Below are 27,782 nucleotides of genomic sequence, written 5' to 3' on the forward strand. Positions count from 1 at the left end.
ACTATACCCAACAAGTGCCAAATATATACGTATTTCAACTCAGCGGTTCAAAAGCAGGGAAATTCTGCTGCCAGAGGACATTTGACACTGTCTGGAAACATTTTTTATTTTCACATCTTGGAAGACGTCGCATCTAGCAGGCAGAAGCCAGGGGTTCTTATAATGCACAGGGCAGCTCCCCACAACAAAGAACGACCTAGCTCGAAATGTCAAGAGTGCTGAGGCTGACAACTCTGCACCAAAAAAGTGAAAATACTACAAATGCATCACATCTCTAGACTTTCATAGCTTTGGAGGGTCCCCAGCTCTCCTTCCCCTACCAGCAGCAATCCTACATCCTACTGCTGAATTACTCTTTTGTATTCTGTGTTGCTTTGACACAAGAGGAGGTCTCCCTTGCTCAGATGTCACTTATCTACTGTGCTTCCTCTGGACTCTTTTGGTTTTTTAAAAAGGACTATATGAATAATGAAAGCTTACTTCAGGGACAAGAACCTTTGATCTTCCAGGCCTTTGCCTATTTCCTGCAGGACTTTGCTCTCTCTCCTTCCTCCTCTTTGGCATAATTCTAAAGCCATATAGCCAGTCCTTAATCAAACTCTCTTTGTAATGTTAGTAGACTGTAGCTTCAGGAAACCAGACCATATCTTAAATTGATGTTACCCCTGTTAAGGTTAAAATTTACAGTCGGCTCTGCGTTTGTGGAAACATAACATCTTAACAATGAGGGTGGCCCTCATTCGTCATTCCAGTTAAACTTTATTTTTCTAGAATTTTCTTTCAAGATGGTAGATTATTGTACATTCTGGGGCAGAAAGTGAGAAAGGAGAATCTGTCCATGATAGAAAAGGAAACATAGCAGATTTGATCTCTATGAGGTAAAATGAGAGGTTGAGTCAGATCATCTAATTCTATGATTTGCTGGATTAACTTGGAATTGTTTATTAAGTGACCTCCAAGTCTTGAAACTTTTAAGTAATGAGAGATGAGAGGTTACTCCTCCAAAATAAGTAATGCTAGCCTGGGCCTTGAAGGATTATGTAGTTGTGGTGCCAGAAGGTCAAAATTTGGAGCTTCACTTTTATGTTCCATAAAATGGAAAGCAACTTCTATAACTATGACCTCAGATCTTACAGTGATTTAGAATTTCCCAGAGATTTCACCACGTTGTGATACCATTTGTTCCTCATCACAGTGACCCTGTGTAGCAGGCAGGTCAAGTATTACTACCCGCACTGGGCTAAGGAAGAATGCAAAGCTATAAAGGTTAAGTGACTTGCTTAAGATAAACAAAACTTAGAGCTGTATTAATTCACTGAGAGATGCATGACTTTTGAATATAACCAAATGTTTCTGATTTCCCCAGAACAATTAAGATTTAAAACTATCTGTTCTTTATCCTCAATATGTTCCTTTGTCAGATAACGAGTCAATCTTTTTAGTCAGAATATACAGTCACTAGAACATTGAGCTGGAGTGGCCAAGTAGGAATTCTTTCATTTATTCATTAAGCAGCCTGATTATTTGGCATGTGCTATGTGTGAAGTTTTATACTAGGGGTTGAAGGGAAGGGAGACAGTGATGAATATAAAATGTGGTCTTTGCCCTCAAATTGCTTATAATCTTTTAGAGGACACAGACAAGTAAGCTACCAACAGTCACATAAGGCAGCAGGGCTTGAAAGGAGCAGAAGACAGTTTGAGGACTACAGTGAGAGAAGCAATTCCTTCTGCCTGTGAGGGAGTGGGGAAGTCTGCGTCAAGGAGGAATCTGCATATAAACTGGGCCTGGAAGGAGCAGGGTTCGGAGAAACAGAAAAGATGAAGTTTACCATAGAGAAGAAAGAAACATTCACTTCAAACTCTTAATATTCCTGATGAAGCTCTGCCCAAAGTTTTCAGTGTAACATCAACTTAGGTGCTCTCAATTCGTTATTAGACAGCATCTTAGACTGCACAACCGCTGCCAGTTTTTGGTTCTTTATGAGGCAGTCTCATTCTGTTGCCTAGGCTAGAGTGCAGTGGTGCAATCATGGCTCACTGCAGCCTTGGACTTCCTAGGCTCAGGTGATCCTCCTACTTCAGCCTCCTGAGCAGCTGGTGCCACAAGCACACACCACCATGCCTGGGTAATTTTTGTATTTTTTGTAGAGATGGGGTTTGCCATGTTGCCCAGGCTGGTCTCGAACTCCTGAGCTCAAGTGATTTGCCCACCTTGGCCTCCCACAGTGCTGGGGTTACTGTTCACTGCCTTATTAATAGAACGGAAGCATTTTGCCTTTCCTTCTCTAAAATGAGTGTGTCCTCTAGTTAAGCACACAGAACAAATGGAATTTTTACAAGGGAAAGTTATTTTTCATTTCAGTTTTCAAGGTCAATGCAACCTTGATCATTAATCTTTTCTCTGTCTCCTTCCTTTTAGTATAACCTGGTAAAAGTCATATACAGACACACACATACACTTTTTTTCCCTATGTATCAGGCACTGTGAACATGTATAACAATGATTTAATCTGCATAGGCCTATTTTACAGTTAGGAAAACTGAAGTTTATTGAGGTAGAGTAATATGTTCAAAATTACACAGATTTAAGTGAGCGACACAGGAATGAGAGGTTTCTGGTTCACTCAAAAGCCCATGCTCTTTCTAGGATGCTCTACTGCCTCGGGCTAATTCTATGAAAGAGAATCACACTGTGGTACAGTGATTCTCCGAAGATGAAGGCTTCTCCTAGGATAATGCATAAAACAGGATCAAAGAAGTACTAGTAGTGTGTCGGTGATTCTTTTCGTGGCATTAACTGGCATGGGAAGTTTTGGCATGTTGGATATTTAACTATCACATATCAACCATGATCCTTCTTCCCCAGAATCCACTCTCCTTTTAAAAATTCTAATAATAGAGTGGACTCCTTCTTACCCCTGGACAGTTTCAGCAGAGCACATGGCTATGACTTCCATCTCTAAGCTTGTTTTGCAACTAGGTGTGACCTTGTGCTGTTCTCCAGGATGGAATGTGAGCAGAGTACTGTGAGCTGCCTGGGCATCACATCCTTAAAGAGAGAGTGCCTGCTGTCTACATTCTCTCTTTTCCCCTTCCTGGAAGCTGGAATGAGGTGCTGCTGCTGGTGGTCTTCCCTGATATTATGGAGCAACAAGGGAGAAAGAGCCTGGGTCCCTGGACAATTTGGTGGAGTGCTGTTTGGACCACCCATCTACTACTGAGCAGTTAGCAAGAAACTACTATCTCATTTGAGTCACTGTAGTTTTTTGGTAACTTAAATTATTTACTAACTAATGTAACTTCCATAATTCAAGAGCACTAGTCAACATTTCCTAGAGTATTTGAGCTGCCCCATTCCAGATACATAAAAACTGCACATTGTGATGGGCTGCCCCCTAAAGCACTCTGTAAAAAAGCTGATTTGCTTTCCGGCATTATGAGGCTTAATCTCTAAACAGTGTGATCTGGCTGTCCCTGCTGCTTTAAAAGTCTGCTGCAGCCGTCAGATGCAGACTGAATTCTGCATATACCTAAAATCACATGGTTAGAGTCCTTAATCACTCTTACATCCAAACTGCTAATCTCATGAGAATAAATCTGCTTTCCCATAGCTGAGCAAAATGGGTCCTGTCACCATGACATATGCCCTGCAACCTTCCAATCAAGTGAAGGAAATACACAAAACAAATGTGAGAAATCTCATCACCCATATTCTCAAACACACGGATTTTATTGTTCGTTATCCGGGCTCATTGACCTTGGCTACTGAAAGATACCTAAGTAGATGTGGTGTACTACCTGTTTGAACTTGGGCTTCTGAATTTTGCTCTAATTGCCCCTGTCGTTCATTGTAGCCCTCACCAGGACACAGCAGAAGTCACACTTAGGATATGAGACTGCTACAGGAGGCCTATGCAAAGATGCCTTGGATTTATATGGAAAATGGATGTCCCTGGATTGGCATTGGCTGCTGATTTGGGTGACTACAAGCCATCTTAGATGAAAGTCAGACATGTTATTTAGGTATGACTTGTTCTAAGAGAATGTGTTGTTTGGTAGAGCTACTCTATAATTAAGACCCAGCTCATTCTAACCCTCCAAGGCCTGCTATTTTGCTCTGCTTCTTGTCCAGCTTATCCCTCTGGCTCTGGATGGCTGGCAAATTTCCCCTCACCACCAGTTTCTAGGACACTGGGAATTTACATAAAAATATATCACAATATTTAATATTATCATGGACTAAGTTGAAAATTCCTTGAGGACAAGAATTATAGTATGTTGACTTGGTACAGTTCTGTGTAGTAGGTGTTTTAGGAGATGTATAGAAAACCAAGTCTCATAGCCTAGATTTTTCCATTTGGCCTAAATATTTCCATTCAAATGCTTTATTTTTAGAAATATTGAGAAAATGAGGTGAGAGAGAGAGTGAGGAAAGTGGTAGGAACCCAATGTCTGGGAACTCTCAATTCCGTCCATATGTAAATCATTTAACAGCTTGCAAATGATTTAGCAGCTCATCACTGGTCCCAGAATAAATCTTTTTATAGGCAAAAAGCCTGCCTCTTTTACACTATTTAGGAGATTCAGCCTAAAACTGATGTAATACTTTGAGCTGTTTAATTAATTTTGCTTACTGGCACAAAGATCCTTAACTTGATTCAATTAAAAAAATAATTCCCCACCATTTTCTTGCCTTCTGTGGCAGAGACTATTAGTTGTCCTCCAGTATCCATTTTCTCCTTTCTCAGTAGAGAACTCCAGGATGTTGGCTGGACACAGGATTGCCCAGAATAAAGACATTTCCCAGCCTCCTTGGCAGCTGGGTGTGGCCATCTGACTAAATTCTGGCCAATGGGATGCAATTGTGTTCTGTAAAAATTAGGAACTGTACTTAAACAGTGGTGTGGAATGAAGGCTTCCCTTTTCTTGTTACTTCACTTGTCTCTGTTAGTGAGAATGTAGGGTATAAAAAAGAGCCATCCTGGACTATAAGGTCCAGATGCATTTGAAGATAGCAGACCAAAAGGTGGCAGGAGCCAGGGTGCCTGTCATTGTGGAGCTGCCATACTGGTCCTAAACTATTTCAGGCTCCCCAAGACCACCCCCACATTCAAAGTTTTGCTAGAAGGACTCAGCATGTCATTGCACTCATGCCTAAGATTTATACAGCAATGTGGTAAGGATACATGGCTAGATCACACGGGGAAAACACATAAGCAGGGTCTGGAGAAATCCATGTGCAGGATTCCTTATGCTCTCTGCCTCCCGCAAGGAGCTCACTCTTCCACCATCAACAAAAATGCAGCAACTTGTGTGTGACGTTTCTGTGCAGGGAAACCCAGGCAGGAGCTAAGGTCATGTTAGATACCCTCTGTCTAGCCATGTACCAAAATTCCAGACTGCCACAAGGAAAGCAGTCTCGCCACTGTGTTTAATGTTTTATCTCAATTTTTAAAAAATCACCTCGTCTATTAGAAAATAGTGCATGTTGTGGCAGACTGCTAGTTGTTTCCCAATATCAGCTAATTGTTGACTAGGGTCACCCCAAGAGCTATATTCCCAGATGCTAGTCAAGGCTGACCTTGCAAGCAATCCTTTCTAAGGAGAACAGCCTCAGGCCTGCTGTTATAACTCTTCTGCACATGGACTGTCTCTATTTACCTGAAAGAGAAATATACTTTAATCTTGTTTAAGGCAACGCTTGTGTGTGTGTGTGGGGTGGGGGGGGGGGGGTGGGGGTGGGTGTCTTTTGACCACACCTAATTCTAATGAATACCCTTCCCTCTTCATATATTTGACACCTAGGTAGAACTTAATCTTGGTGTCCAGCTTAACAATGGAGGTGGACGTTGCAGTCTGGTGAGGATATGCTGATTCAGGAACACAGGTTTTCATAACTCCAAATTCAGCAGAGAGCATCAATTTATAAAATAACCTGCGTTCCCAAGGCTCATTTGTAAACTGACCAACATATCAGCTCATGAAGTAAACTTAAGATGACTACATGAGGCCGAGTCTAAGGTGAAATTGGAGGAAACAGATTCCAGTCAGGATCTTGCAATTTACTTCCTCCTACTTCTGTAAACCCTATAGTGGAACAGGCAATGACCATACCCAGTGAATGCTTGGCAATGACATTTCTCCAGCTTATTGTAGATCAGATGAGTCACAAAATCTCTGTATCATTTCAGCTTCGCTATGGTAGTTCACACAGATAAACAATGCACTTTACAGATCTTTCTATATCAACATTCAAGCTCCAGAGAACAGAATCATAAGTTCTTTTTTTTAATGTTAGTTTGCTTTTTAAGTGGAGGGACCCTAACCAATTTTCTCATTTGATAGAGGAAAACTGTAATATATCTCACAAGACCCAGCATGTTAGCAAAAGTGGAAATAGAAATCTGTCCTCTTGGTCCCCATTCACATACCACCTTGACTAATCATCTGTGATTATCTACTCATTCACCCGAACTGGGAAAACTGGAGCCTCTGTGAAGACAGATCTGGGCACATGGCCAGTCCCTAAACATTGGCTCATTGACTGAACTCTCACGTTGTGTGGTACCTTCAGGAGTAAGAAGAAAAGTCTTCTAGTAGAGCTGTGTGGATGGATAGAAGGCAAATCATTATATGACATTACATTTGCTTCATGAGTATTTTAAATAGTGCCCCCGGGATAGTAAAAATTACCCTGCAACACAGGAAGCGGCTCAATCCCTCTGTGCTGATTATAATCCCAGGACTTCATCTTGAATCAATCTCAGACATTTATTTGGCATATTCTTTTGAGGTACTCCTAAGATATTTATTAACATTTAAGCCACTAATTAATTTTCATACATATTAAACAATACTGCAGTTTTCACAGGCTTGTGCGGGCACTTGATAAACGTGATCTGAGGACACTAATGTCTATTTATCAAACCAAAAAACATTTTCCAGTTCCTGAATAACAACCTCTTTTAAAGAAAAGTGTATATGGAGTGCGGAAACTAGCACTGAGAAGCCAGTGGCTCAGTGGGTTTTCTGGATCTTATTTGGACCTGGTGGTGGGCATGTGCTTTCTTCCCACTTATCCAAGATTGTGTGCAGCTTCATAACTGGGTAGAGCATAACCATCACATGGAAGAGGGATGCTTTTTTTTTTTCATTTGATGGTAATGCTGAGCTAAGAATAGGAGTTTTATGAGTACAAAGAAGAATTTTTTTTTTTTTTTAATCACCAAAGATCAAGCCACTTTACCTAGGAGCAAGAGGGATAATGATGAAGGCATGAAATGCGGTGTCACACTGCAGCACTATTTACAATAGTAAAGACTTGGAACCAACCCAAATGTCTATCAATGATAGACTGGATAAAGAAACTGTGGCATATATACACCATGGAATACTATGCAGCCATAAAAAAGAATGAGTTCATGTCCTTTGCAGGGACATGGATGAAGCTGGAAGCCATAATTCTCAGCAAACTAACACGGGAACAGAAAACCAAACACCACATGTTCTCACTCATGAGTGGGAGTTGAACATGGACACAGGGAGGGGAATATCACACACTGGGGCCTGCTGGGGAGTGGGGGGCAAGGGGAGGGAGAGCATTAGGATAAGATACCTAATGGATGGGGGGCTTAAAACCCAGATGAAGGGTGGTGTAGCAAACCACCATGCCACACGTATACTTATGTAACAAACCTGCACATTCTGCACATGTATCCTGGAACTTAAAGTAAAATTTTTTTTTTTTTTTTTTGAGATGGAGTCTCGTTCTTTCACCCAGGCCAGACTGCAGTGGTGCTATCTCGGCTCACTGCAAGCTCTGCATCCCAGGTTCACGCCATTCTCCTGCCTCAGCCTCCCAAGTAGCTGGGACTACAGGCGCCCACCACCGCGCCCGGCTAATTTTTCATATTTTTAATAGAGACGGGGTTTCACCGTGTTAGCCAGGATGGTCTCGATCTCCTGACCTCATGATCCTCCCGCCTCGGCCTCCCAAAGTGCTGGGATTACAGGCGTGAGCCACCGCGCCCGGCCTAATTTTTTAAAAAAAGAAATGGGGAGTCACAGGTGAATCTCAGATAAGTGCTCGCTGGCTGTTACTTACTTTATCTCTAAGATCCTCAGATCTCTGTAAGAGTGGGGTAGTATTACTTACGTCTTAGAGCTGTTGTGAGGATAAAAGTGAGAATATTTATGTAAACATCTGTGGAGAGTAGGGGAGGACACAAAGAGACCCGAAAATGCTTTTACTAACTTCCCAGAGGAAAAACATTTTTGAAAGTATAGGAAATCAAACACATACATTGGGAGACATATGTCAAGACACTGGTTTTTTTTTTTAGTTTTTTTCCAGATCGAAAAGAAATACAGCACTTTTACATTTCCACAGATGACAACATCTAAGTCACACCACCTCTTCCCAGATGGCCTTCTGTGAGTCAGCCTGTGCCAATTCGTTTGTTTATGTGGGCATCTTACAAAGGTTGTGGTATCGAAGTTCTTTTTCTCTTTCAGTTCCTTAACATACTTATGTGATTATTTGTAGTTTCTTTCTTGCTAATTTTTTGTGATATAAAAATTCTAAACAGGGGTATGTTTACCAACCACCTGGCTCCAGCTCTCAGGGCCTTTCCTGCTTCAGCAGAGCCTGCCCTTTTATCTCCCCCAGTCTCCCTCTTTCCTCTTCTCTCTCTCCCCATGGTCTCTTCCCTCAGGGGTTCATCGCTCCTAAAATAAAGGAGTCCCCAGAGTTCCAGATGAAGAAAAACAATCTTTCCCTAGAACAGCATTTCCAAACCATGGGACATGATTCTAGGTGATTTTAGGTGACACATAGATGTGCCATTAAATGACATTTTGCTACGTACTTAAAAAGCCATTCCCTTTTAATTCTCTTCTAGTCCTTTAGATTTCGTGAAAGGGAAAGCTTTGGTTTAGTACTATTATGCTTTTAATGCTTCTCTAACACTCTCAATCTTCATTTTTAACAAAGAAGAGCAGATCTCAGGGTCAGAGTCTTCAGCACATAAGAATTTAATAGCAAAGTTTTGTTTTTACAGTTTTTAATTTTTACTAACATTTTCAATGTATGCCAGCTGATATATCATTTTCCATTTACAATAATAAACAACTGTGTTCCCTTTCAAAAATAAATTTCTCATTAGTAATAATAAACGGAAATCTCCTTTTAAAAATAATATTCCTTGAATTCAAAAAGTAGGTGACTTGAAGAAGCAAACAATAGTACGGGTAGTACATGAATATGTTAAAACTGTGAGGGTGGTACTTAGATGGCTAAAGTTTGTCCGTTAGTTCAAAGCCATTGAGACGTAAAATGTGGCAGGGAGGCAGATAGGTGCTACTCAGAACAGGCTGGTTTCTCTAAGCAAACATAGGAGCCATTTATTCCTCTTCTTCTTCCACCGATACTTACCACCACTGTCATCATCATCACCATGGCCATCACCAGTCCCTCAATCATCACCTCCATAACTGCCACCACTATCATCTACATACAACTATGCACTGTGTTAACATCTTACCACCTTCATCACCATCCCTCTGTCCACACTGCTATAGCCCAGGTCTTTACCACCACAGGCCTCTGTTACTGCAGCAACCTCCTGCCTAGGGTCCATACTTCCAGTCTTTCTTACTTCTAGTTCACCTATACATACATACAAACCCCCTTTCATTCCACTAGTTTCTTACTGTGGAACTGACAGTCCTTCCCACTGAACTACTTGATCAAATCTAAATTCTTCTACCTACCTTTCACGACTCCTCCTTCTCTCCTCTTTCTCTCCTCTTTTCTGTTTTCTCTCTAGAATGACCCCCCTTCTCATTTAGGTTGCCATAATTTTCTTGTGACTGTTTTTCTATGCCATTAAATATTTCTCTAAAAGCACAATTTTTAATAGCTCTGAAGTATGAATGTTCTACAATCTATTTAACCCTTTATTATTGGATATTTTAGTTATTTTCATTTTCTTACTATAATGAACAATGCTGCCATGAAAATTCTTGTATGTAAACAAGGATCACAGCTTTTATCTCTTTCTTACTTCTTTATCTTGCAGGAAGCCAAACAAATAATCACTGATCAAGTAAAGCTTAAGGGAAAACAAGGACATTCTGAAATGTCCCTTTAAACAAGAATCTTGAATTGTTGAAAATAAAAAATGTATTTGGATCTGATGAACTTGTTTCATTTTCTGAGCAAAGAGAAGTAGAACAGCAGCAAGATGACATGGCTTTGCCCTTTCAGAAGCCAACAGAGATATTTATTACCCAAGTCTCACAAATGCTGAAATTGTGATTGGAAGTCTTTCAGCTTCCTGCATAACCCCAGGAGCTTCAGGTTGCAGGTCAATGGCCTGATGAAGTGACAGCCTCTAGCCCCAACTGTCTGTACACCAGTGGAGATTAGAAGCATGTCCTGGGACTGGTTTGGAGAAATAAGTTATTTTTCTTTGGTAGGAAACAGGGGCAAGGCTGGTGAGAAGACACTGCCCTAAATATGATATGATACAGCTGTCCAAACATGGATAACTGAGTTCAGCCAGCCATCCATTCCCCCAAATCCAGATGTTTGCCATTACACAATCTCAGACTATCTTTTCTTCTACTGAGTGTAACTTGTACTAATTATGTTTGTCAGAGTAGCATTTGTTTTTAATTAGAAGACATCTATTTTGAATCAGCTGGGACTCCTTAGCTGTATCACAGAGACACAGCCTATGTTATTAATAATCTTTAAATCATAACTGCCTTTTGCTTTGTGGCAAATTGTTGAGGTTTTCATTCCATCTCAGAGTTCAAATATAAGAAACATCAAGACTGCACTAAAATTGGAGTCTATTATTATTAATAGTATTTGTTAAAATGCAGATAATTCTATTCTATCTAAACATTCTGCAAACACAAAATTCCCACGATGGCAGTGGGCTTTTAATATTTGCACATCTTTGTGTGTGGAAATCTCCAACTACTATGTTTCATAGTTAGACCTGCTTTCAAATTCCATCCTAACATGTGGCCTTGCTAAGGTCACGAACAATGTCTATGAGCTTAACTTCCTCATCTGAAAATTAGAGGATTACAAATGTTATTGTAAGAATTAAATATCATAAAATATTTTAAAACGTAGTCTATATGTAAATATATGCTGATTCCTTCCATTCCTTTAAAAATCTCTAGACAGGAGTCTGACTTTTCTAAATGGCTATCTGGTCTTACCTCCAGGAGACTGAAGCACATTTTCCATGGGTTTAGATGTAGAGCTTTAGTTCTTCCGCCTGAGAGACAGTGAGCAAGAAAAGTAAGGGAGAAATGCTATAGGAACACTCTTGAGTATGCTGGAAGCAAGTGAGGACTGTTCTGTAATCTCACTATGCTTCCTTGTGAAACACAATTCTAGACCATTCTCTGACCTGATGTTTTGCTTGCTGAGAGCATTCTCTGATGGGAAACACCAAGAGAGACACAAGGCCTGCTGAGATAACAGAGAGCCTGTTGTCCTCCTTGTCCACTGTCCTGTCAGTGCCTACTGCTTTCCCTGTCTTCTGGTTCTTTTCCTTCCTCTCTCGGCTCTTCTCAGGTTCTCTGCTTTGCTCTTATCTGCTTTGCATGGCTCCTGGCTCCTGCTTTCCCCTCACCATCACCACCTTGCACCATCTCCTTGCTTCAACTTCCAGTGGTTTTGTCTAGTCTATGAGTCCAACTTAAGGCAGCAACAAGGTGAGACACACAGCAAATATTTGCAGGACAGAATCTGAGAGGTCCAGCAGTGGGTATTGTCCTCCAGAGCATGCTTGAAGACTCCCCGAGACCACCCGAAGCTGGCCACCACCCAGAAGCTGGCCCTCACCTGGAGGCTGGCCCTCATCTGCAGGCTGGCCCTCACCCAGAGGCTGGCCCTCACTTGCAGGCCGGCCCTCACTTGCAGGCCGGCCCTCACTTGCAGGCCGGCCCTCACCTGCAGCCTGGCCCTTACCCGGAGGCTGGGGCTCACCTGCAGGCTGACTTTCACCTGGAGGCTGGCCCTCACCCGGAGGCTGGCCCTCACCTGGAGGGTCCTCACCTGGAACCTAGACCTCACCTGGAGACTGGCCCTCACCTGGTTGCTGGCCTGCACAGGTACAGCATATCCCCCACTTGGTTTCCTGACCTTTCTCAGGCCAGGCAGAAGCCACACCTAGTCTCTGCTTTCTCTAGTCCCTACTGGTTCTGTTGTCATATTCTGTTCCTAAGAGCTCCAAGCATGTATATTCACATGAACAGAAAGTAGCTTGCAAAAACAGTTAACAGGTATTGACCCTGTACACCAGGTATTCTGCCAACTGCCTTATATCCATTATGCACTAAGGGTTTGTTTTTCCTCAGGATTCATTTGTTGAAGCTCTGGTGCCTAGTGTGGCTATATTTGGAGGTGGGGCTTCTGAGGAAGTAATAAGGTTAAATGAGGCCATAAGGAGGAGGATTCTGATCCAACAGGATTAGTGTCCTTATAAGAAGAGACAGCAAAGCGCTCACACACCATGAAAAGCAAGCAGGTGGCTATCTGCAAACCTAGGCCAGAACACTCACCAGGCACCCACTCTACTGGCACCTTAAGTTTGGACTTCCACTCTCCAGAACTGTGAGAAAATAAATTTCTATTGTTTAAGCCATCCAGTCTTTTTTTTGTTATGATATTTTTTATGGCATCCTCAGAAGACTAATACATGCACTAGTTAATTTAATCCGCTCAATAATCACATTAGGTGTTATAACTTATTTCCATTTAAAAGACTGAGAAAACGGAGGCACAGGGAGGGCAAGTCATCTACCCCCAAACACCCAATTATTAAATGGTAAAAGGATTTGAACCCAGATAATCTCAGTCAAGAACCCAAGTTCTTAGCAACTCTAGCTTTGCTTGGGCCTATACCATCAAACCAAAAAAATACACCCTGCTTAAGTTATGGAGGAAGCAAACTTCTTTCAAAGTATAAACACGGCAAAGGTAATTTTGCAAAAAAATTGTTTTCCGTTCAGAAGTATTGAATTTGACTTAAGACACAATGACAGTGAAAATGAATGAATTAATAGTGGGTTAAATCATCGGCATTTATGTAATTTTTATTGAATTCAAAATCTTTTTGATTTACATAATTACATTTAATATTCACTAATTTTCAATTTCATAAATGTATTTTCAGATTTCCATTCATTGCTAGTAAGCCTTAAATCACTCTGCCATGCAGTCTCGGCTGAAAAGACACAAGCCCTGCTTTGAGGAGGTCACTCATGGTGGGGAAACAAACATGTACACCAGGGCAGGGCCTGACACATTTACACAGTAAATATTTTTTCAAGGCTCTACCATGGGCTAAGTGCCATAAGAATGATGGTAAGAGGACTAGGAGTTTGCAAGAGTGTGTGTGTGTGAGTGTGTGTGTGAGAGAGTATGTGTGTGTGAGTCTGGTGAGCATGGGTGTGAGAGGGCCCTCAGAGAGGGAAAGCAGTGTGAAAAGCCTTGGAAGTGTGAACAGATCAAATGCGTGTGTATGTGAGTGTGTGTAAGAGTGTGTGTGTGTGTGTGTGTCTGGTGGGCATGGGCATGAGAAGGCCTTCAGAGAGGGAAAACATTGTGAAAAGGCTTGGAAGGGTGAACAGATTGAGCGTGTGTGTGTGTGTGTGTGTGTGGGGTTGGGTGTGGATAGAAGAGGACATTCAGTAGAGGAAAGGACTTGTGATGCATGATGAAGAGGTTGAACAAGATTTATTTTTTCTATTTTATTTTTTGGTGTCTTCTCTCTCAATAGAAACCAATATTTTACAGAATGTGGGACTGAAGTTATAAGTGTAAAATCCTGACAGCTAGAAAATTATTTTTGTGCTGTGCATTTAAACTTAAGCAAGGCTTGCATATGTGAGGGCTTGCACAATATCTCAGCTCCAGTCCTTGTGGCTGGCTCAGTGGGAAGATGCTGAGCCAGGTGCCTAGTGCCAGCCTAGAGTGAGGAGGATACAAATATCTATCAAAGCAATATGAACATATTGTTTTATAAAAATTATATACAAGGGGCTGGGTGCAGTGACTCACACCTGTATTCTCAGCACTTTGGGAAGCCTAGGCGGGTGGATTACTTGAGCACAGGAATTCGAGACCAGCCTGGGCAACGTAGTGAGATTCTGTCTCTATAAAAATACAAAAATTAGCCAGGCCTGGTGGCATGTGCCTGTAGTCCCAGCTACTCAGGAGGCTGGGGTGGGAGAATCACTTAAGCCTGGGAGGTTGAGGCTGCAGTCAGCTGTGATAGCACCACTGCACTCCAGCCTGGGTGACAGAGCAAAACTCTGTCTCGAAAAAAAAAAAAAAAAAAAAAAAAAGAAAGAAAGAAAGAAAAAGAAAAAGAAAGAAAGTATCATATACAAGGACTTGGAACACAATGCATCAGTCTCTGGCCAAAAATCTTCCCAAGTTCAGCTTGGGAAGAGGAGACGATTATTTGTAATTCATTTAATAGTATCTGTTTTGAATTCTTCTCATGGTTCCTCCATGTCAGTAAGTATATGACTATAGTCCTTATCAATTTTAGAAATTATCTACTAATTTCCTGCTCTGACAGATGAGGGATTAGCTCACCTGAAGCAGTTCTTCTGCCATTCATTCCCAAATAGTTATGATATTCTTTTTTCTTTCCTATGTTGGTTACCTTTGAAACTTTAAATATTTACATCACTTTTTCTTGAGTTATCAAATACAGGAATTGTTTCTCAACTTTGCTTTTTATAAGTTGAAAATATTAGTCTCCTTACTCCTTACTGCAGGGTTTATCTCTCATTTTATCCCCTACTTTGCCATTTGTAGTTTTCCACTAACATCATCATGGCTGAAATATTTAGATTGCTTTCTGTGTGCATAATGAAGATTTGTTTAGGGGTTCAGTCTAACTGTACAAAGTTAGTAAATCACGGTTACATTGTTAAGAGTACATACAGATTGCTCATTACGGGGTCAAATAGTTGGCTTTGATTACGTTTTTGTACCTTATGTAGGTTTGTTTTTTTTCTGTTGTTCTGATTGCCTCTTCTCCCCCTGCTTTTTGTGTTTATTGCCTTTTTAAGCCGCACACATAGTATCATATCTCTGGAAACAACCTTGCCCCTTGTTTTCCAGTTTCCTGTGTCCCATGTCATCCTGACTTTTCGTTTACTCCTTCATTTTGCCAGATCAGATCCTCAAGTATCTTCTGACAATGAATGTGGAGGAGGTAAACTTTAAGGATCCTTGCAAACCTGACAAAAATTTTATTATGTCACTTTACTAATATTTTGGTAACATATAGAATTTTAGGTGGCAAATAATTTTCTTTCAGTTCTTTGGAGGCATTTCTTATTTGTCTTTTAGCCTCAGTTGCAGTTAATGAGAAGCCTTTTGCGTAATTCTTGTTTATTTGTAAGCGAACTCTTTCATCTTTCTGAAAGCATTACAATTTTTCCTTTATCTCTAACGTTCTGAAATTCCACAATGATGTGCCTGGGAATTGTGATGTCAATAATTGCTCAGATGCAATGTAGCCTTCAAACACATTTCCTGGCAGAGAAAGCATCAGTGTACTTCTTCCTGCATGGCTGACAGAAGAGACAGACTCGCAGACCAAATAAAAATGTGAGGATCACACAGCTTATTAAATCAATTTAAAATGTAATGCATAAAGACAAAAGCTAAGGGAAATCAATTATGTAAGTTAACCCTTAAGTAAGGTTGCAAGCAGGGTAGAAGAACCACACTACTGGTCCTGGGTACACAATCTGTATGTGTCTCTCTCTTCTCTCTCCCTCTCTCTCTCTCTCTCTCTCCTCTCTCCCTCTCTCTCTCTCTCTCTCTCTGCCACATCAGCCTTTCCCACTGATGGTAGCTTAGTAGGACCAAAGTTGGATAGTGTTTAGGCCAGGGAGCCCAGAGATGGAAGCCCCCCAGGGCCATGGCACAGACTTGCCCTGTTGGAGAGATGCAGGGCAGGTAGGTATGTCTGGCCATAGCTATAGCTAGCCAATTAACCTGCTTAGTAGCTATGGGTTTCAGTACTGTTTCTTGAGCAGAGGACATGTGAAGCCAAAATGGTGTTGCTAATGGGTGGTTGGATTAGGCCTCTGAATACTAAATACATCTTGTCTCATGTATATTCAGCAATTTCTGAGTATTCACCGAGCATGGTGAATATTCAATATATCATGACTATTTTGTATCCAGGTGCCTTATGTATATTTAATGCCTCATGAATATTAATTATCTTTTGGTTCTTCCATTCCTTCTATGTATAACACAGACATATTCCACTTACTACATAATCTGTACTTAAGATATCTTAAGTGTTTCATTCCCATCCCATTTGTTTTCTTTTCTCCTATAGCAGAATTGCATCTTTTCAAACAATGCAACTGGACATTCTGGTTATTAACCTTTTTTCATTTATCCTGATATATATATATATATATACCCATATATATTTCAGTGGATAGACTTTCACTTTGAGTACTCATGTCTTATTTCATAAATGTTCGTGCACTCTTTCTCTGACAATTTCTTCCCATCAATTTTTCCTTATTTTTGCTTTCTAGAACCCATATTAGTAGAAAGGTCAATCAACTAAATTAATCATTTCTATTGCTTACCTTTTCACTACTATCTCCCTATTCCTCATCTTCTTGTACCACTGTTTGGAAAAATTTCTCAGCTTTCTCTTTCAGTTTGTCTATTAACTTTCTGAATTCTGTAACCACATTTTTAAAACAGACTTTATTTTTTTGAACAGTTTTAGATATACCAAAACATTGAAAAGACCATACAAAGAGTTCCCATATACCATGTACCCCATTTCTCCTATTAGTAACATCTTACGTTAGTAAGTTACAGTGGTCACAGTTGATAAACCTATATTATATTGATACATTATTATTAACCAAAGCTCATGGCTTATTTAGATGTCCTTAGCTTTTAACTACTGTTCTTTTTCTTGACCAGGACCCTATGCAAGCTACCACATTACATGTAATTGCATTGTCTCTTCAGGCTCCTCTTGGCTATAGCAGTTTCTCAGACTTTCCTTGCTTTTGATGACCTTGACTGTTTTGAGGAATACCGATCAGATATTTTGTAGGATGGCCCACTATCTGAATTTATCTAATGTTTTTCTCATGATATTACTGGGTCAGTGAGTTACTGGGAGGAGGATCACAGTGGTAAAGTGCCATTTGCATCACACCATGTCAACAGAACATTCTATCGACCTGATTTATGATGTTTGATGTTGACCTTGATCACCCGGCTGAGACTGTGTTTGTTAAGTTTCTCCACTTCAGAGTTACGCTTTTCCTACTCTTACCCTTTCCACACTGTACTTTTTGGTAGGAAGTCACTATGCACAGTCCACACTCAAGGAATGGGAATTTATGTTCCCCAACTTGAGGGTGAAGCATCTACATAATTTATCTGAAATTCTTCTCCATGGGAGATTTGTCTCAGTAACCACATTTTTAATTTCCAAAATTCCGTTCTTGCTCTTTGATTGTCTCTTTCTCATAGCATCCTATTCATACATGCTGTATCTTCTCTAATTTTTCTGACAATGTCATTGTAGGATTTTGGCAGCAAGGACCTCTTTCGTTCTCTAAATTTCCTTTTCCTTGACAGTTTGCTTCTCTTAGTATTTCTCTGATATTACAGTTTGTTTTCAAATTTCTGGAGACCCTTGCTTACTTATTCGTATTCATATCAAAATCAACAAAGAGCAGGGCTCAGAGCTCTGCCTAGGGGAGTAGAGCTTATTGGCCAACGGGCTTCACTTTAGGATGAGTGGGAAGGGAGCTGTCCCTTCTGCTGGTAGCCCCTCTTAACATCAGAATGCAGTTTATTGGAGACATTAACACTCACACTAACTATCCTGGTTAATCTTAGACAGCATGTTTGGTCTCATTAGAGAATAACCTTCTTTATGTTAGTGGGGTTGGGGATGCTAAATGCCTGGCTGCTGGCCATTCTGAGCACTGGATTGGAGGGGTTGCTGTGGGTCCTTTTGTTCCACAGACTGACCATTAAATAACACTCCAATTTTATACCTCACTCCTCACTATTGTTCTCCATTGAACCACATGCAGTTTCCAAGTCTGGAGTGTCCCTGGGACTCTAGCAGGTAGAACCCTAAAGACACTCCAGTCTCTCTCCACACAGGGCAATGGGTCTGGATGTGGCATGCTCCACCCTGCTTCAGTGGTCAGTGCTTTTTCATCTGCTTCCTCCCTCCTGGGAACCTGCTGAGCACTCTCCTACTCTGATTCGCCCCCTCCTGTCCTTGCTGTTATTTCTTGGCATCATTTTAGTGAGGGAGAGGAGAGAAGCATTATGCCATTTGTCACCTTGAACACGGCTCTACTTGTTTTAGTTATAAAAATATGGTGAATTAATTAAGGTAGGCTAAATAACTGTAACAAATTAACCCTAAAACATATAAGATATAGTAGCAGCTTCTTTCATATTAGTGTAATGGTCCAAAGTTTCTGGCAGTGGCCTCCCTCAATGCAGGGATTCAGGCACCCAGACTCTACCTTTCCTGTGACTTTGCCATTTCCCAGTGCCTCGCTGCTATCTGCACCTGGCCAGCAGAAGAGGAGACAGAGCAGGGAGGAGACATGCCTGCTTTTTAAAAGCTTTGGGCCAGTGGCATATAGATCACATACGCTCACACTGGACTGCTGAGAACCAGTCCTGTACCCATGGTTAGACTCAAGGAGGCTGGAGACACAGTCCCTGCCTGGGCAGCCACTTGCTAGCTGCACCTGTGTGTGATGAAGGGGAGGATGGATCTGGTTGTGCATTTCTGTGGTCTCCTTTGCCACACATGTACGGGTCGAGGATAGGGGTGACATGCTATGGTAAGAATTGGGCAGAAGATACTTTGCTCAGTGACAATAGCCAGTCTTAATCATAGCAGTGTGTGAGGACACCTTCATCCCTGCATGTGCCCTAAGGCTGTGCCATGCTTCTCATTGAGCTACCCTAGCTGCTTTGAAGGGAAGCTGAAAGGAAACAATGCTCATTTAATAAATCCATGTGTCAGGCATTGTGCTAGGAGATTTACATGCAACCCCGACAACACACATTTTCTTTGAGTCAAAACAAAAGCTGTTGCTCTCTGTTTATGAAATTTGTGCTCCCTGTGGGAAAGGCATAGTATGTGGGGATCTTTTTAAAGAAGTAAGTTGGCAGAAAATTACCATTCACCTACTAAGTGCTAGACATGATGCCAGGTCTTAGGAAGACAAAGATGGGAAAGACTCCATGCCTAATTTCCAGGAGCTCAGATTTCTCTAAAATGCAAACAAATCATCACAATAAAATGTGATCAGTGCTATCGTGGGAGACAGAGGAGAAGGAGAATCTTCTCTGCCTAAAAGGGCAGGGAGGATGGGAAGAGGGGTTCAGAGAAGGTGTCAAAATGGAGATGTCTAGCATTTGAGTAGGGTCTTAAGAGATAGGATTTTTCCAAAGAGAAAGGGGCAGTGGGATATTCAGGCAGAGGGACCAACATACAGAGGTCAAGAGTCATGGATTTTCCAGGCAAGGAATGTGGTGCCTGATACATGGGCATCCCAGGAAGGTGAGGCAGGAGTGGTGATGTGATAGTGAGGAGGAGGATGGTAGCAATCGCCAGCCCACAATCCACTTCCTGCCAGAACTTGCAGTCTCTGGCTGTCTCCCCCTTCTGTCCAACACATTCCAGAGTCAGCTGTTCTCACCAGTAATTTTAGCTTCCTCAGAGAATGGAGTGGACAGCTTACTTGAGACCAGGGCTTCTCAGCCTCCTTTGCATAATTGACATTTGGGGCCAGATAATGCCTTGTGGTGGGGGCTGTGCTGTGCATGATAGAAGGGTTACAGAGTCCCTGCCTCTACTCATTAGATGCCAGAAACACTTCCTATGGTGTGACAACCAAAAATGTCTCCAGACATTGCCCAATGTGCCCTGGGAAGCAGAACGGCCCTGCTTGAGAACCACTGTTTTAGACAAATGTCACCTTTCTCTCATCTACCATAGAATAAAGCATAGGGTTGATATGGTTTGGCTGTGTCCCCATCCAAATCTCATCTTGAATTCCCACATGTTGTGGGAGGGACTGGGTGGGAGACCCAGTGAATCATGGGGACGGGTCTTTCCTGTGCTGTTCTTGTGATAGTGAATAAGTCTCAGGATATCTGATGGTTTTAAAAACAGGAGTTTCCCTGCACAAGCTCTCTTTTTCCACCGCCATCCATGTAAGATGTGACTTGCTCCTCCTTGCCTTCTGCCATAATTGTGAGGTTTCCCCAGCCACGTGGAACTGTAAGTCCATTAAACTTCTTTTTCTTCCCAGTCTCGAATATATCTTCATCAGCAACATGAAAATGGACTAATACAAGTGTTTTGCAGACAGTGGGTCCATGTGTAAGCTGAGGACACATCTCCTTTAAGCCAGAGGGTCTATTTCATCAGCCAACAGTTCTGCCCTGCTTCAGAGTAGTGTTCTGAGGAGCAGCCAATATACAATAGTTACCCTCTATTTTATATTTTGCTTACTTTAAACATGTCTGCCTTTTATTTTTAATATTAAAGCCAGGCAGACATTTAGTAGACAATTATTTTCTCAAACTGAAGGTCAAGTCACTTTTTAAAAAATAAACTGATTGAGACCCAAGCAGATTAAAAAATATTTTTGAATGCTCTTTCTATCTTTTCAGGACAAAATGACCTCTTTCGTGCTTTATGACCTAACCCTCCCAAAATAATACTTCATTTACTTGCAGATCCCCCAGGAGTCTATCTGGGGCAAGTATCAGTCAGGGTCCCACATTTTCTCAACTACATGTTGACTTTGCTTGCTCACACATCTGGCATCTAAAACATATGGATTATGCTTTAATCAACAGCCCAGAATATTATCATTTTAGGCACCTGTCAGAGAATTCATCCCAGAATTGACTGCAGCCCAGCATTTGCCAAAATTGCAGTTGAGACATCTGATTTTCAGAGAGATCGTCTAAAGGGAACATCAACTCCTGATTCTCTCAGTTCTCTAAGCTCTGCGCCTGCACAAAGTCAGCTCATCAGAAAACAGTAGGTCCAGACTCTGTTATTAATCAAACTTTTCACAGAAGTGCATTTGGTGGGAAAAAGTTGTTATTTCATTTTTTTTTCTTGGTAGAGGGAAATAAAAAAATACCCATCTGTGGAAAAAAATATGTATTTTGCAAAATCATGGTCAAAGTTGCTGCCAATTATAATCCGAGTCCATTTGCTAAGAATGAATCGAGTTCTGGCTCTGGCAGCCAGGCAGGAGGACCAAGCATGTACCTTCAGACAGCAAACAAACTGGTTCCAAGCACAGCACCAGGAAAGGCCAGAGGGAAAGTTTCAGATCTTACCAGGCTGCCAGGATGTTGGGGAGGACTAGAGGCAAAGCAATGAAGCATGTTCTGGGCTGACAGAGTATGCCTGGGGGCTGGGGTGGGGATGGGGGCATCTTCCATACTCAGGAGGGCTATGCCCATGTTTTGGCTCCCTGGAGACTTTCAAAATTAACCCTTTAGACACAAGTGGGTCCTTTGGTAAGCTCCAGGGAGAAAAAATGACATTTTTCCTCCAAGTGAGATGGAGGATGCAGGGCATTTAATTTAACTTGAGAGAGTGAATATATAAATGGACAATGGCCAGACCATACATAAAAATAGGACTCCTTCATAATCTGCAGCAACCTGCACAGGGAGCCAACTGATTATCTATAGTAACCAGCCCAGGAAGCCAACTGATTATCCATAGTAACCAGCCCAGAAAACCAGCCGATTATCTATACTAACCAGCCCAGAAAACCAACTGATAGTAACCAGCCCAGGAAACTAATGGGTTATCTATAGTAACCAGCCCCAGGAAGCCAGCCTGCTATGTCAGACTTATAGGAAGTCAGACTACCATCTCTAGCAATAATCCAGGAAGCCAAACAGTAACCCCAAGTAGACTTGATTAAAACTGACAGCTTCCCTAATTTTTGTCCTCACCCCAACTTAGGACCAACTAGAGAAACCCAAATATACACTCCTAACCAACCTCCTAGGATGCCCTGCTTCTAATTAGCTCAACTGCAGCTTCCCTATGCCAACAGCCTCCGATCAGGGGACACCTGAAGCCTTTTCTTTCTTCCATGATGAAGTTTTTCCATTCAGAGCTGCGCGGCGGAAGCGTGCTGGGCCCATAAAGTTTTCCCACTCCTCTGCCTGCCTTTGATTTTCTGCCAAATACGAGTCATGGTGGCTGACTGTCTTGCAATTGCAAATTTTGAATAAGTAGTTTTTGCTTGTTTTCATTTGATTGGTCTCTGTTTATTCTCACAGAATTTTGAAAGTAATGTAACCTAATCTTCAAATCCAAGCAAGTAAAGCATGCTAGAGCAATACCCATCGAGGGGCATGCATGTAGCACGGTCCCACCCCGTCCATACATGTGCACCCAGTTTCTTCAGTCTGGAATGGTCTTGTCCCCTCTCTTCCCCCTGGAGGAATCCAACCCATCCTCCCAGGCTTAGCATGAACATTTCTGCTTCTGAGGACCCTTCCCTGCCTGTCATCAGCAAAATCCCCGGAGTTCCCTTATTCCTCCATGTTAGAATGATGACAGCAGCTCAGCATAAAATGTCAACAGGAAAAAAAGACACATTTCCTGAGTCATTATCTATTTCCTGAAGGCTTTTTACATGTGACATTGCACTAAATCCTCCCTTAACTTTGTGAAGTAGGAACCGCTTCATCCATTTCCCAAGTGGTGAAAGCAAGACTGTAATTCATTTTACAAAATTGAAGATGTATTTCTCTTTCCCAGTTCCCTTTTGAGCTTCTTATTAAGATTATTTCTGATGAATCTTACTTCTTTAATGCAGAGCAAATTCTGGACAAATGAAAGCTGTTGCATCCAGGCTTGGGGACTGAATGAATAAATAAATGAATGTGTTATCATGGGGCAGAAAAAATGAATTTGTTTACAAGCTTAGTCTGGCTTAAATGACTCATTACTCAAAAGCATAGACTGTATGGTTCCCATAGGTAAAGGGATCTCACTCAAACTTTTTTATCCATCCAGACCCCGTTTCTACGGACAGGAGATGAGTCATAAAATTCCAGGTGGAGGCGTCAAGTGTTTCCAGCTCTGGCTGTGTTGGTTTGGAGGCTTTGATGCCTGTGGGTCACGTTCTGAAGACTTACCAGGGAGCAGCAAGTGAGAAGACAAATGTCAGCAGGTGATCTATAATCTGTGCTTAAGCACTGGGGGAAGAAAACACTTAGTAAGCAGTGTATGAGAGAATGCATCATTTTGCCCAGCCTTAGGGAGTCTGCATCTTTGGTGCTTTTTATTTATTTAATTATTTTAAACATTTTTATGGAAAAGTTGTCATAGCAACAACATCAACAAATATTTTGAAGTGAAAAATTCTATTTCCAGCACCTTCAAGTAATAATTTTCATTTTTTGCTCATTTTCCACCCATGTCTAACCACACATAAGCATTTTATATACTTGTGACCACAAAGCAATGTCTATTTTGTGTCCTGCTTTTTTGCGTAACATCATGCCAAAAATATTTTCTGTTTCTGAAGGCTTCATATTTAAAATGTTCCTCTGCCTAACATTTCATACGTTACTAAACTATTCCCACATTGTTAGGTAATTAGTTCACTTCTCACATTTTTACCATTTTTTAGGACATGTTGCCAAAAGCATCTTCTTGCATATAACTATTTATTCTGATTATTGCCTTAGAATGAATGCAAAGGAATAGTGTTTCTGACATCTTTGTGGCTTCTGCTACGTTAATACCATGTTGCTTTGCAGAAGCACTTCTGCTAATTTAGAAAGCCAGCGGTTTGAGGAGGATGCCTTGTTATGAAGCCTGTGCAGACTTATCCTTAGGGTGGAGGGCTAGACAGTCAGTAGATGCAGCATCTCCTTAAAAAGAATTAAAAGGCATTTGCTGAGGTAGCCATGTGGCCTGCACATGTGGGAAAAATTAACTCCAAGGCTGCCTTGATTAGAATTTTTCTGAAGCAAAACTATTTTGCTCTGGATATGTGAACTCTTATAATGGTAATAGAGGGTTTTCCTTTTCTCTCTTCTGGGTTTTGCATCTCATAGACCTAGGTGTGACTACAAAACCAGAGACTGGCTTTTGCAAGCAGTCTCTGGACTGCTTGTAATTCTTGCTGGAATTCTTTTTTTTATTTTTATTTTTTATTTTATTTATTTATTTTTATTATTATTATACTTTAAGTTTTAGGGTACATGTGCACAATGTGCACGTTAGTCACATATGTATACATGTGCCATGCTGGTGTACTGCACCCATTAACTTGCCATTTAGCATTAGGTATATCTCCTAATGCTATCCCTCCCCCCTCCCCCCACCCCACAACAGTCCCCAGAGTGTGATGTTCCCCTTCGTTTGTCCATGTGTTCTCATTGTTCGATTCCCATCTACGAGTGAGAACATGCAGTGTTTGGTTTTTTGTCCTTGCGATAGTTTACTGAGAATGATGATTTCCAATTTCATCCATGTCCCTACAAAGGACATGAACTCATCCTTTTTTATGGCTGCATAGTATTCCATGGTGTATATGTGCCACATTTTCTTAATCCAGTCTATCATTGTTGGACATTTGGGTTGGTTCCAAGTCTTTGCTATTGTGAATAGTGCCGCAATAAACATACGTGTGCATGTGTCTTTATAGCAGCACGTTTTATAGTCCTTTGGGTATATACCCAGTAATGGGATGGCTGGGTCAAATGGTATTTCTAGTTCTAGATCCCTGAGGAATCGCCACACTGACTTCCACAATGGTTGAACTAGTTTACAGTCCCACCAACAGTGTCAAAGTGTTCCTATTTCTCCACATCCTCTCCAGCACCTGTTGTTTCCTGACTTTTTAAGGATTGCCATTCTAACTGGTGTGAGATAGTATCTCATTGTGGTTTTGATTTGCATTTCTCTGATGGCCACACACTGGAATTCTTACCTGCAAACAGAAGCCCATCTTTCAAAGATCTTTCCATGGGAACCTCTCATATAATTGCTTAAACAGGAAAACTTTCTTAGGGAATTGCATTCATGGCCAGTTTTTAAACTACAAAAGGAAACTTAGACTAATTTTATTTTTTATTTATTCATTTTTTGTTTGTTTGTTTGTTTTTTTGAGACGGAGTTTCGCTCTTGTTGCCCAGGCTGGAGTGCAATGGTGTGATCTTGGCTCACTGCAACCTCCGCCTCCCGGGTTCAAGAGATTCTCCTGCCTCAGCCTCCCGAGTAGCTAGGATGACAGGCATGCACCACCATGCCTGGCTAATTTTGTATTTTTAGTAGAGGTGGGCTTTCTCCATGCCGGTCAGGCTGGTCTCGAACTCCTGACCTCAGGTGATCCACCTGCCTCAGCCTCCCAAAGTGGTGCACACCCAGCCCAATTTATCTTTTTATTTCCACAAGAGATACTCACCAGTTTGACGAGCAAGCAGTGAAAAGTAATCCAGGCTGGTATGTCAAGTTCATAATGATAATTATAGTTGCCATCCTGGGAGCACTCACTGTGTGACAGGTTCAGTGCTGAGTCTCATCTGGATCATTCCACTGGCCTCCTCCCTGTGGCCCTGCTTTCACTCTCACCCCTACTATCTAATCCCCACACATCAACCAGAGTGATCATCTCAGAACACAAGTCAGATAGATCACTCCTTTGCTCAAAATCCTTCAGTGGTTTCCACCTCACTTGGAGTGCAAACCCAAGTCCTCACAGGAGCCTGCCCCTCACCCCTTCTTATCTCCCACTGCACCCCCTCACTCCCTGTATTAGTCAGTTCTCATGCTGCTAATAAAGACATACCGAAGATTGGGTAATTTATAAAGGAAAGAGGCTTAAGGGACTCACAGTTCCACATGGCTGGGGAGGCCTCACAATCATGGCAGAAGACAAAGAAAGAGCAAAGGGATCTCTTACATGGCATGAGGCAAGAGAGAGCATGGGCAGGGGAGCTCCCACTTATAAAACCATCAGATCTTGTGAGACTTATTCACTACCGTGAGAATAGTATGGGGAAACCACCCCAAGTTTCAATTATCTCCACCTGGCCCCACCCTTGACATGTGGGAATTGTTACATTTCAAGGTGAGATTTGGGTGGGGACACAGCCAAACCATATCACTCTCTTCCAGCCATGTTGAACCCCTGGCTGTTCCTCAAACATTCCAAACATGCTCTCACTTCAAGGTCAATGGAATGTGAGCTGTATATTGCACGTGCCTAGACATAAAGTATTCCCCACTACTAAGTGATGGAGCCCAAACAATTGTCCTGAATGCTGACTGCAGACCACCTTTGGTTGTCTCTATTCTGTGAGTTTAAATGCAGATAGAACACATCGCAATAAAACTATGGGCTTTGATTAGCAGTGAGTGATATGTGATCTGAAGATTTTGGGGGGTGGCAAATGCTTATATTTTGTCTATTAATTTAATATCCCCCGATAAAATTGACTGCAAGTGTTGGCTGAAGGATTGAGCCATGACCTTGTCTGTTTGGCATTGCAGGTATTTCCAGGCAAGCAGTGGGTGTATCCACATGATATTCTGCAATTTGTGATTTAGGGCAGGGATTGGTAAAATTTTCCTATACAGAGAGAGAGATTAAGTATTTTAAGCATTGCAGGTCATTGTAGCATGAACAAAACTTTATTTACAAAAGAAGGAAGTGGTCAGGTTTTCCAGTCCCTGATCTAGGGGCACATGTGGGAACTCAAGCCAATATTTGGGAGCACAGGTCTGACATGGGAGTTCCTCATTGGAAAATAAATCACATTCTTTTTTTTCTTATACTTTCAGTGTCTGGCACCTCACCTGGCATATAGGAGACATTCAGTAAAAACCTTTTGAAATAAATGACTGAATGAATGAATGTATAGAGTTTGGAGTGCGTAGATCTTTTTCTATATGTGCAGAGAGATCTTGTTCATTCACAAATTTATTAGACAACATTTATTGAGTGTCCCCTGTGTGCCAGACACTGGGGCTCAGTAAAAAAGATGGGATTTGCATCAGACCTCACAGAACACAGAGTCAATTTGGGGAGACAGATGTTCAAGGAAGACTATCAGCAAAATGTGAAAACTGTTAACACAGAGGAAGTTCAGGGGATTTTAGAAGCACTTTGGGTTTGAGGACACTCTGTGGTATGGTCCAGGAGTGTTCACTAGCCTCTGCGCTTGTCAATCAAGAAGCAGCAATGGCACAAACCCACAAATGCAGGGAACAGAGCTTATGTAAGTGAGGGACGTGGTCATCTTTGTAAACATGAATAAACTGTTTAGCTGTAAGCACTGTATTCAATAAGGGAGGTTCAAACTGCTTGCATAAGAGGGCTTTCTAGCTATTAATCAAGTGGAAATCACTGTTGTGAAGGCTGTATTAGGAATTTTGAACACCATTTGATTTCTCTTCAAGCCTCTTTGAGAGAGTATTATGTTCAGAGCCAGCCTTTTAACAATGCACTATATTTAATCTGTTTATCACTTTTTTGACCTTTTTCTCTAAAAATTATTTCCATTATTCCAAATTTCATTTTGCCTTTGCTATACCTCTTTTGTAAATTTTTCTTTAAGAGATAAAGAACCCATTAAATGCTGTGAAGTCCCCGCCTGCCTTTAATATGGGAGGGATATGGGAGCTCTAA

At 41.5% G+C, this 27,782-nt stretch overlaps 1 protein-coding gene across 1 annotated transcript in view; it reads left to right on the plus strand.

Annotated features, from left to right (window-relative positions):
- The window catches only part of LOC129034734 (uncharacterized), a 123,356-nt gene extending 100,006 nt beyond the window's left edge, over nucleotides 1–23,350 (plus strand). The window contains exon 6 of the mRNA XM_063664401.1: nucleotides 23,156–23,350. Coding sequence (XP_063520471.1) covers nucleotides 23,156–23,294 — 139 coding nt within the window. The 3' untranslated portion in view covers nucleotides 23,295–23,350. The remainder of the gene's footprint in view (nucleotides 1–23,155) is intronic.
- Nucleotides 23,351–27,782: the final 4,432 nt, after the last annotated feature.

Source organism: Pongo pygmaeus, chromosome 3, assembly GCF_028885625.2.
Source record: "Pongo pygmaeus isolate AG05252 chromosome 3, NHGRI_mPonPyg2-v2.0_pri, whole genome shotgun sequence".
NCBI classification, from domain to species: domain Eukaryota; kingdom Metazoa; phylum Chordata; class Mammalia; order Primates; family Hominidae; genus Pongo; species Pongo pygmaeus.